Source organism: Pyxicephalus adspersus, chromosome 3, assembly GCF_032062135.1.
Source record: "Pyxicephalus adspersus chromosome 3, UCB_Pads_2.0, whole genome shotgun sequence".
Lineage (NCBI taxonomy): Eukaryota > Metazoa > Chordata > Amphibia > Anura > Pyxicephalidae > Pyxicephalus > Pyxicephalus adspersus.
Window position 1 is genome coordinate 144,873,602 of NC_092860.1, and position 12,146 is coordinate 144,885,747.

General features: G+C 39.5%; 1 protein-coding gene across 1 annotated transcript in view; it reads right to left on the reverse strand.

Annotated features, from left to right (window-relative positions):
* The window catches only part of PTPRA (protein tyrosine phosphatase receptor type A), a 36,610-nt gene extending 24,491 nt beyond the window's left edge, over positions 1–12,119 (reverse strand). The window contains exons 1-4 of the mRNA XM_072406635.1: positions 12,017–12,119; positions 3,682–3,760; positions 1,940–2,314; positions 319–339 (exon numbers count right to left, since the gene is read on the reverse strand). Coding sequence (XP_072262736.1) covers positions 319–339; positions 1,940–2,314; positions 3,682–3,754 — 469 coding nt within the window. The 5' untranslated portion in view covers positions 3,755–3,760; positions 12,017–12,119. The remainder of the gene's footprint in view (positions 1–318; positions 340–1,939; positions 2,315–3,681; positions 3,761–12,016) is intronic.
* Between the last annotated feature and the right edge of the window lie 27 nt (positions 12,120–12,146).

Here is a 12,146-nt window from a genome sequence, read left to right on the forward strand (position 1 = left end):
GAGAATTGTGGATCACATAGGGCCCGAGCTGGAGAGGAAACACTTTCCACAGTGAAGCTGGGTGTCCCAGCAAACCTAGAATGGATTTCTTAAAACTAATATGCTATTTGTTAGCAAATATTTTCAATTCTGGACCAGACCCATTATCGATTTGCTGGATCACCCACCTTCACTGGAAGGAAACGGTATCCTATCCAGCATTGGAGAGCTTTAATAAATCAGAACCATAGTAAAAATTTGGATTTGTTTAGATTGATAACCCAAAGCCTTTAGTTGTACATTAAATATCATTTAATATATAAAAAACCTGAGACAAACCTTGGGGGCCTGGTGTTGTGTCTAGAAGAAAAAGAAAAAGCAAAAAATTACTTTTATGAAACCTAATAGATGGAAAAAATGTGGAACCTTCTTTTGTAGTTGTACAACTCGTCTCTTGGTGTCAGGAAGTCTGCATCATTGTTAGTCCTTTTATTTACATTACTGGAGGTGTGAATTGTTGTTGAGTCAATAGGGTACAGATGATACACTGAAAATATATGTGGAAGACAGATGGTGTGAATGCCCCCCACCCCTGTTAAGTAATGGTTGTTCCTGATTGATGAATATGGCCTCTTTCACAACTTTTGTTGTTCTCTTTGTCTAACATGTACTCTGCACTTTCCTCAAAAGAATTTTGTTATTTAAGGTAGACAAACCACTAGGTCCTGAGATGTAGAATCTACCCTCCTATTCTGGGCCGTGTGTGTTGAGAGATTTTTGTCTCCCCAAATTACAGGTCTTTGTACCCCAGAGATTCAGCAATTCATAAAAGTCTGACACATCCGCCCTCCCTACTAATGATAAACTATTAAGCTATATTTAAAAAAAAAAAAAAGATATTGCTAATATTCATTGCAGAATGTAACAAATTATTTCATGCAGACTTTTTATAGGCATTTCCCTTTCCTCTCTCTCGGTGGTGGCTTTGGTTTCATCGTCACATACCATGGACCAGTACTTAGGGTGTTCCAGCACTGAATGTGACATATATGTTTGGTTTGTTGGAGTAGAAGTGCAAGGGGGAATCACAATGAAGTACAACATTGTGACGTACAAAGGTATGTCAATAACATTCAGCTGTTCCTACATGTTTATACAAGGCGAGAAGATGAAAATTTGACAGGAAGAATCCTTGGTGTTTTTATCTGTGTGCACTCTGGCATTCCATGCATGCAGACTCATAGAACAAGGAGGGGGACAGAGAGAACACACCCTATCTGGAGACAGCTACAATAGCTTCATTTATAGGAAAGCTGTCCAAGACTCAGTATTTCACTACCCCTTCATGACTTGTTGAAATTTCTGTATCAATCTTTTTTAAAGCAAGTCTGTTGCTAATAAAATAATCAGCACTACTGACCCTCTGCCTATACCACTGACCTGCATGAGTTGTAGAGCTACCACTGCCTGGAGATTCTTCTGCCTTTGGCACTATGTGCTCTGTGGTTCCCCCACTGACCCATGTTACTAATGAACCAGTGAGACTTTGGGTCATTGTAAAGAACCAACAGCTCAGTCGGAAGGAGGGGGGTTCCTTGATTTAACCAGAAGTCTAAGATACTGAAGATCTTTGGAAGAGAGATGTAAACCATAAACTTCGAGGCAACAATGGTAACATAGTGATCATTGTACACTTGGCCACCTTTATACCCCCTTGTCTACAGCCAGATTCCAATTACTTTCTGCAGTCCATCTTCAGCCACAATTCTACCCTTATAAACCAGGATCAGCTCCAGCTCTGTATTATCCCTCCTTTATAGAAACACTAAGATCTAAACCCAGGTAAAAAGCTGAATACCCTCCCTGTGCCGCTCACACCAATACATAGACTGCCCCCCTTATAAGTTTTCTAGGTCAGAGGGAACAAATCCAAGGAAGCATTACACAAAGCTCTCCATACCTGACAATGTGATGCTTTCATCAGTTGAGCTTTCCGGAGTTGTTATCTCTTCAATGTCCTCAATGGTTGTTTCTACATCAATAATAGGTGGCACCAGTGTGCTGGTTTTGCTGACGACATTAACGGTGGTTGGCGTAGAAGTGGTGTTGTCAAACAGTGTGTAATTGCTGGAGTCCGAATCATTTCTCACTGGGGTGTACGTGGAGATGGGGTCTGTAGCATTATTTGTAGGGGCCAAGATCACCGGTGACGTGGTGGTGACTGTTTCTGTTGGCTTGGTATCTGCTCCAGCATTGAGGTCTGTAGTGGGTTGGACATTGAGGACCTGTAGCGTTGGACCAGATGTAATATTCAAAGGTGCTATAGTGGGAGACACTAGAAATGCAAAGAAATATATTACTAAATAGCTCTGAAAACACCACTAAGTACACAAGGAAACATATCCTTAAAATGGCCCCATCACATGATTAAAAGGTCCAAAAACAAAACCCCATAAAAACAGTTTGAGGAGTTCAATAGGATCAGGGCCAGGGCTAGGATCATCATAGTGCCAGGGGCTAGTCTCAATGGTCATTAGGTATAAGGATATTTTCTTGACTTGTTCTAACCACCACCAATAGGGTTTCTATTATCTAAAAAGAAAAACTGGAAAAAAATGAAGCTCCAGGGCACAGATGAAATGGTTTTATCTGGAGATCTTGTAAGCATAATAATCCCTGTTCATTGGTTAATTTAATCTACATGGTCACCCAAAATTGTTCTCCTCGGTTTGGCCATAAACAGCTTTGCATTTTGTCATTACATGATGGGCACAGGGATTTATAATTGTAAGACTGATATTCATTTTTGAGATTTTTGTTTATTTCACAAGAAGATAAAAGCACAATAAATTTCTCAGAAGATCAGTAGGTATTTTCCTAACTTGGTGAAAACCAGAAACCACATCTAAGTATTGGTTAACTACAATATATTATATTTATGTGTTCTAGGACTTGAACATACTTAATTTTTCTTCTCTAGCAATTATCCAAATCAAAGATTAGCATAGGTGTACTGCTGTCTATACAAATCACCATCAGAGAGGTTATCAGTCATCAGTAAGAGAACAAGACATGAGCTTTGCTGCAACGATTAACAAGCTCAGTACTGCATAGTCATGGATCACACCTGCTTTGGGATTGAGAGATCCAGCACTGCATTTTGCCAGTCAGAACTATCATTTATAACAATATATCATTGTACTGATATAGGTAAAGAAAAAAGGCAGCCCTATTTACTCCCCACATATAGAGTTTAAGATTACAGCTTTTGCAGGGTTACACAATGTATGTGTTTTCTTGCTCGCTCCTCAATGTACATCTAAAAGTTCGTTAACTGGGGAAAAACACTTCTGTGCAACTAAATGTCTTATCCAAACAATTTTTAAATAAAGTAATGTGTTTTCACTGAGCTCAAGTGCTCCTTCTAGTGGCTGCTCTACACATTTGAATATTTCTTACAGAAGTAAAAATATGGAAATATATATATATATATATATATTCCCTATATATATCTGTGTTCTCCCAAGCCCCTTTTGACTGGACGCACCTCCCGATTGTTTTTGCGTAGTTACTTAAAAGTGAGGTCACATCACAGGGAATGCCACCCACCTACAGCTTCTTGGAGCCCAATGGAAATACACTATGCTGTCTCTTTAAATAGTGCAGGAACCAATCTGACAAACACTTTTTTCTTACACTCACCTGTGGTGATATTTTCTTCAGCCAGGCACGTCAGCGAGCACGCCAGCAGTAGGAACACATGCCAGGAATCCATGTCGCTCTGAAACACGCAGGATTATAAGAATTAGCACTCATATAACTCAAAGCTGTGACAATAGTGCTACCTGCCAAAACTACCTAAAACAGCAAGGGCCAGTGGCAACAGCATTTTGTTCATGTCTGAGGTGCTTTTCTCTTCATCAAATCTATGGGAATGCAAAAGGAGCTTAAGCAGGTCAAATGCAGGTCAGGAGGAAGACAACTGTGGAGCAAATTTAATTTAAAAGTTAGCAAGTGGCTCACATTCATGTCAATAACATGCACTTTAACCCAAGCCCAAAGCTTGCTAGGACTGGAAAAAAAAAAAACTGGTCACTGCTGATTGTACAAAACCCCAACTTCAAACAACAGTTCTGGATGTCATGGAAAAGTTTTATAACTTCAAATTTTATGCCGTCGGCGTTCCTGATGGAAGAATATCACTTCCTTTCTATTTGGCAGGTGCCAAACAGAACTGGAAAAGAAGCAAATCTCCCAAAAAGGATGCAAACAAACAAGAAATATAGTAGTAACATGGCTTCCGTTTTGCAATCTTGACCTTCCATGTAGTGTGTCACAACCTCACAGAACCTCAATTACATTATCAACTGTCAAAAGTACAAATCTAGATAAGAGAGTTAAATGACAAACAATGTGCTTCTGGGTGGAGGGGAAGTTCAAACCACAAAACAACCAAACAGCTTAAACAATACAAAGAAAAGGGTGATGAGGACTTGGGACCCAGAACAGCAAACCCACAGTGTTACCAACACCCAAGCAGGGACATTCTAAGCACAAGGAGTTTGAATTTGCTTTCCTCAAATGTTATGGTTGCATTAGTTTAGATTTTTTTATATATTTCACCTGCTTATTTGTTCATTACACACTGTATCCATGCGGGGGTACGGATAACACTTCAAGAAGCTTTTCTGACTCGAGCTATGAAAGCCCCCTCTTTATCTCTTTTACATAGAAGGCTGTAGTTTGTAGTTGACAGAAGAATAAAAGAAAAAAGAATAGCATTTGTTGGAATTGGGTGAAGACTTATTTTCAAACTCCCACCCTCCAGAGAGCAATGGTCACATTAGTTGGTGGTGTGGTCCTTGTTTTGGCTGTTCATGCCATTTCATAGACATACATAACTGCAGTGCTATTAAGTAGAATGCTAGGTGACGAGTCTTCCATACGATCTTGGGGATACTTGCATAGAATTTCTGTGAGATTGCTTAGTCACCAGACAGCCTGATGTGTTCATAGACTAAACCTTGTACAGACCTTAGATTCCTGCTGCAGTGAGTTAACTTCTATAATAGAACAATGAACATGCACTGTACAGCAAGCAGCACCTCACTGTGTCTTCCTCCATAACAAAGTACAGCGGTCATCTCTACTCAGTCACCTATTGATCCACCACGACAGATTGATGAAAAATATCAGTAGACAGCTGTACACATGCTAGATTTTTTTAACGCGCATAACCGCTCATCTTGGGGCAACAGTCTAGCGTGTGTATGTAGCTTAATCCTACACATTATCATAGAGATGACTACATTATAGGCGTTACTACATTATTCAAAAAAAAAAAAGACTGCATCATATGTAATTGTGGAATGTTTTATGTTACTAGACATACTGTCATTCAACTAGGACTATATATTATCAGAGAGACTTCTATGTTACTGAAGAAGCATCCTCATTCATGGAAAGACTGAAAGGTATGTAAACTTGAACTGTCTTATGTTATCAGGAAGGACTGGTGTGTCCATGGAGAAAGGCCATACATTATCAGAGAGATTGCTATATTAATGAAGGAGCCTCAACATGACTGAATAGACTGTATTGTATAAAAGATTGAAGTGTCCTACTTTACCATGCAGGTCATTGTGTTACTAGGGAAAGTCTTATATTGTATGCAATATCAAAGAGACTGCTATGTTACTTTAGAAGCATTCCCATTGATTAAAGACTAAAAGGTAAGTAATCTTGAATTGTACTATGTTATCGGGCACACTGGTATATTCATTAGGAAAAGTCTATACAATATCAAAGAGATTGCTATGTTACTGGATGAAGCACCAAGGTATATATACTTGGACAGTTACCAGGTAGACCACTTTTTTCATGGAGAAAGTCCAAAAATTATCCAGGAAACTGCTATGTTACTGACAAAGCTTCTATACTATTGGAAAAACTGCAATGTATGTCAACTTGGGAGTATTCTACTTTACCAAGTAGGCCACTGTGTTCATAGAAAAAGTCTATAACATTATATGAGAGACTGTCATGTTACTGACAAAGCTTCTATACTATTATTATTAATAAACAGGATTTATATAGCACCAACATATTATGTAGCGCTGTACCTTAAATAGGGGTAGCAAATGACAGACAGATACAGACATCGACACAGGAGGAAGAGAAGACCTGAAGAGCTTACAATCTATTGAAAAGACTACAATGTATGTCATCTTGAGACTATTCTACTTTACTAGGTAGACACTGGGAAAGTCTATACATTATGTCCTATGTTATTGAAGAACCTTCTACATTACTAGAAAGACTGCAACATATATTTTCTTTACTGCCCTATGTTACCAGATAGATTGGGGTGTTCATAGAGCAAAGCTATACAATTATCTGAGACTGCTATGTTACTTCCACATCATTGGAAAGACTGCAACATATGTAATAGTGGAGTGTCTATGTAACCAGGTGTACTGGATAAAGCTGCCACATTATCAGAGTATTAAAATATTACTATTATATAACATTATTATGTAATATTGATAATCTTAGAATGTGCTAGGTTATCAATTAGAGAGAGACATGCTATAGGAATCAGCCACATTGTTGCAGAATAATATGTAGGTAATGTAAAAGAGTGCTATGTGACCATTTAGAAAGTCTCAATATTATCTGAGAGACTCCACCATGTGTAATCCAACTTCCCACATGGTGACCATAACATAGCAGTCTCTCAGAAGTCCTAGCAAACTTGCAGGTAAACCTGAAGCTTCTGTATTTCAGTAGTCTGAAATAAAAACAGATCAGCATTATTTTTAAATACATAGCATTCTCTGGTCGAGGAAAGCGACCTTCTTGACCAAAGAAGCAACAATGTAGACCGTAGTTTTTTCCTTTCCGCCCAGTCCAAGAGTTTAAGTCCTTGTTTAAGGTTTTCTTTTTAGCTCTGGAATTTTCTATGCCAGATTTTCACATAAAACGCTCCCATACCTTCACCTCTCTGCCCAGAGGAGGCAGTAAAATTAATAATGGAGCCATTTGGCTGAAGCCCTTTGGGCCAGTGGCTAAATCTTCTTCAGAATACTTCTGGCCACTCAGGCCTGCCAATACCCCAAGTGTGCTTTAATCCGCTCCTCATCTCCTCCACGTTACCTGGCTACAACTGGCTCACCTCGAGACCTTTGATGTGATTCCGAAATGGTTGTTCTCTCCCACAGGCACAGTGAATGGGCAGATAATTCCCACAATCACTGGCCATTCTCCTAATGGCCTCGCCACTCAGGCGATTAGCAGAAGGGGCTCAGACAAGGACGAAAAAACCTCTTACAAATTGATGCCCTCCTGACCCCACCTGACAGTTTTACATATGAATGCGGATTATTATGGGAGGGGGCGTCCTCAGACTGAGCACCATTATTTAAATCAGATTTATTTGCATAAATCAAGTTTTTGTGTTAGAACACTCTCCATCTCATGGTAGCTGATGGAAACAAAGTATCTGGCTTACAAAGCGGAGATTAATTACCCTGCTGTTTGAAGCGTCAAAATGTCTGCTAAAAGATGGAAAATACAGACAAGAAAAATGCTAATACAAAAGTAAGAAAAAAGAAAAATATACACCACTATTCAGCATAGATGTAATTTACAAATACATGGAGAGTGTGCTAAAAGACTACACTAAAGAAATGTAAAGCATTTTTATCTGCAACATTAAATTGTAATTTTATTACTTTTTTGGATTAAATATGAAATACTCTGTATGAACTTTTCATATTTGCCTTTTACAGCCAGCTGGTGGTACATTCAAGTCCATTACTTACCACCACTGGTCCCTTTACTTCTATGCTATGAAAAGGTAAATGGGAACGAATAATTTGATTTTCTGCTAACCAGGCTTACTGGTGTGGTTGTTGGACCTAATTTTATTGTCAGGCCAGTGATTGAATGGGGAATGCCAAGGACAGTCAGGTTTGAAAAGGGGGTGGATGATGGCGTATGTCCCACAGCCTGGAAAAGAGACTTGCTGCAGCTTCAGGGGTGCACAGTGAAAAGCTCAAAGCATGCTGTGAAACCAGAACAAGCTATTTCAATACAGGAAAAGGATCTCTACAACTGTATAGGACTGAAATATAAATTTAAGCTCCTCTGGGCTGGTGACTATGGAAAATGATGTATGTACTCAATAAAAAGCAACAAATGCTGTAATATAGATTGTAAGCTCTTCAGGGCAGGGTCCTCTCCTCCTGTGTCACAGACTGTATTCGTCTGTCATTTGCAACCACTATTTAATGTACAGTGCTGAGCAATATGTTGGCGCTTTATAAATCTTGTTTAGTAATATCATTATCATTATTATTATTATTATTATTATTAATAATATTAATAATAATAAGACTTATTATATAACACAAAGCATTCAGTGAGTTCTCCTGCCTGACCAATAGGTGGCATTACTGTACACCCAGCAGCCATATCTACCATTCTAAAGCAGCAGAAATCATCTCATTGAATAAGCATCACATTTCTACTTTTCATTTTCATTAATGAAATATTTATGAGGTTTTTTTTTTTTACTGCTCAGTAAAATACACACAATGTGCAAAGAAATCATAATTCTCATTTATTAATGAACGAGCCATTTCCTGTACTCAGCAGAGCCGCAGTATCCACTAAGATGAAATAGAAACTGATGCTGCAAATTATTTAAAGTGCTAGTAAACAGAAGAAGTAAAAGCATTCAGATTACCATTCATAGAATCAAATGAAATAAAAAGAAACATCACAACAGCTATATAATGCTGAGCTATTTGTGGTATTTTGGCACATAATATTACCAAAACTATGTGGACACCTCACCACACCTACTACTTGGGCAGAAATATGTGGACAACCTCCAAATCATTGAGTTTGGGTGTCTCCAGGGTACGGTTAAGGTTAGTTCACACTAAATCATGACGCCAATAACGGTCGGATGTCACGTAAATAGATGACCTTATGTTCTTACAAGAGGGTCCCATGCCTCATTCAGAGAGGAGTATAGTATAACATGAAGTTTGGGGTTGCAGCCCTATCATTTGCTGGGCTGTGCTATCAATTGCTACTGGTTTGTCTCAGCTTTTGCATATATACTGTATAGTTTATTGTTATGCTTTCCTTTTTTCTTTGTGTTTACGTGGGATGTATATACTGGTATATTTATCAGCCAAAACAATAAATGCACCTGCCTAATATTGGCTAGGTACCCCCTGTGCTGCCAACAAAAACTATTGTAGGTACTTCTAAAAGGATCAGGGGTCAGCATGGTCACTCTTGACTGGCCTATGGCTATGTGACCACATACAAAGCAATATATAATGCATGTTCTAACTTATTTTCCTTACGACAAGTGTTATATTTTTCAGCCATTTGTACTACAGTCGCCCTTCAGTGAGATCCAACCGGAAGGACTGGCCTCCGCCCCACTCCTCAATTAGCCTTGGGCACCCTGTTGCTGGTTTACCAGTTATCCTATTTTGCACCAGTATACAACTACATACAACACCTGCTGTATGGAGGTGCTCTGACCCAGTCATTAATGAATCACAATTTGGCCCTGGTCAGAGTGGCACAGATCCTAACAGTTGGCCATTTGCCTGCTTTAACATTTCACCATCAAGAACTGACTGTTCACATGGTCTAATATATCCACACCTTGGTAGGTGTCCTTATAGACAGAAAAATTATAGACTCAGAAAAATACTTTTGAAACAGCAAGAACAGATAATACAACACAACTACAAAAATGTTCATGATAAAGCTTATTGGCAGCACCCACCACTGACAAATAGGAGTAATTGCCCTTTAAAGTAACACTCTACCCCAATGGTTATCAGCCAGGGTTTTATGGAACTGTTGGGTTCCTTGAGCAATTTGTGACTCTAAGGTCAGTTTACTCGGCACTAATGATATTTTATACGTAAGGGTGACATTCTCCCCATGGACAACAATGTAAGAGGCATTTTTCCTGCTGACCACCACAATAATGTACCGTGAGCTGTGGATATAGGAATTACAGAAGGGGTTCCCTAAAGACCAGAGTTATTTTATGGGTTCCCCAATTCAGAAACAATGGTTCTGCCAAACAGAGGTCCTAAAATACATACATGGAACACATCCCACTGCACAAGGATTCAGTTCAGTTGCACCCCCCATATTTTGATGTTGTTCTCCTTAGTGATCAAGGAACACTCGATCCTTTCCCATTTGTAATAAAGATGATATATTCCCCAACACACCCACTGCAAGGTCCTTGTTGTCTTTTACAATGGGAAAGACTGATGGATGACAAGGCTAAGCAAAACCACCAAAGAGATTTAGACATGCCCTGGGACCGTGAGCAAGAGATGACATTGCAAATATTACAGGTAGGATAACTATATGGGCAATAAGGAGATGGTTCAGTTTTATATGTTATGGCAGACTGTATTTCCTCTTTAAGCAGCAATGTGTGATATCTAGCAATAAACTTGTGGTTTCTTGAAAGCACCACTTTCCTTACTAGCAATATTCACAAGTGTACACCACTTCCCGAAAAGGTATGGAGGGTGAAAATGACAGTTTGTGCAGATGTTTCCAGGCCACACGATCTGCTAAATCACAGGTAGAATATAGATTCATGTCCATCACCGAAAAGTAGAGAGCAAATGTATTTTTAAATTTTTATGCAAATTAAAGCTATGTTTCTTTTTTTTTTATTTAATTTTTTGTAGTATGAGTTCAGTATTATGAGAGTAGGGGGGGGGTAAGGTGTGCAGCCAGGAAATCATTTCTGGTGGTTACCCCATTTCTTTTAACACCCACAGAAGAAATGAAAAAAGCAGAAATCACCAGGGAAGGAAGACAAAGGCAGCAATGAAAACACAGTCAGATATTCAAACTTTACCTCAATGGATTCTAAATGTGTGTTTATTCATCCCCCTGTAGGAGAGATTTCCAACCATTCCAAAAGAAAAGTAAACTTTCCCAACGGAGACATAAATTGTGAAGAACATGACAGAGGCGTCAACCCGTTCTGCTATTTTGGCAGGAGATGGGCTTTAATTGTCTACTCTTCTATCTCTCCTATTGATAGTTTAGCAATTCCTTCAGAATTCAAGATTTTATGGTATTATGGACAAGCTCCCACATGTGCTACTTAAAGCGTACCTAAACTCAGAATTTTCACTTTACATAAAAGGGTAGACAACCTTTTAATGTAAAGTAAAAATTCTGTTTGTTTGTTTTTTGTTATTTTTAAAGAAGCGCAACACCCTTCTTTAAACATAAAAAATAAAAAAAAAAAGGTGCAGCACCGCCTGCTTTGGCAATGCAGAATGAATGGGAACGCAAAGCCTGTCGGGGATACCTACCTCACGCATCCTGGGAGGCTCTTGGGTGCTCTTTCTGCGCATGCCCAGAGCATCTCGCAGAAGAAGCCTATTTGTAAAAAAGGGAAAAAATTGCCAATCTCACGCATGTGCAGTAAGATGAGCAAGTTTTTTTTCTACCTATGTCACCCGATCTCGCGTCTGGGTCAGGAAGAAGAACCCGTAATAAGAGGTGAAAATTGCGGCACCCAGAGCGCGAGCCCGAAAACGGATCCTGGGTCTACGCGGGGCAAGATGGAAGAGACCTCCAGATTGATCGGACTGCCCTTCCGGCTTGAAGGTAAGTGTATTTTTGTGTTTTGTTCACGCCATCAACACCCAATGTTTAATGTTTAATTTCCAATAGGAAGAACAGGAGCAACCTTTGAGGAGATGACGTCAGTTCTGAAGCTATAAAGCAACGCTACCTAAGTAACTTTAGTAATTTTGGTGTTTTCTGATAACACTGGTTAGTTATTCCCCTCCCTTTTTATTAACTCCTCTTAGCAATAAGGGTGATGGTGGTGTGTCAGCCCTACCTAGTGAGAGGGAGGGGATGAGATGACTACTAGGTTGGCGCTGAACATAGCCTGGCTATGTATACTAGACGAGCACCAGACGAGTAGGGGTGGTCCATCTTAAGGCCTCACCTGAAAGTGAGCCCAGTTGCTCAAAGATGCTTGTGAGGGCTCGGCTTCTGTCAGGGCTCGGCTTCTGTCAGGGCTCGGCTTCTGTCAGGGCTCGGCTTCTGTCAGGGCTCGGCTTCTGTCAGGGCTCGGC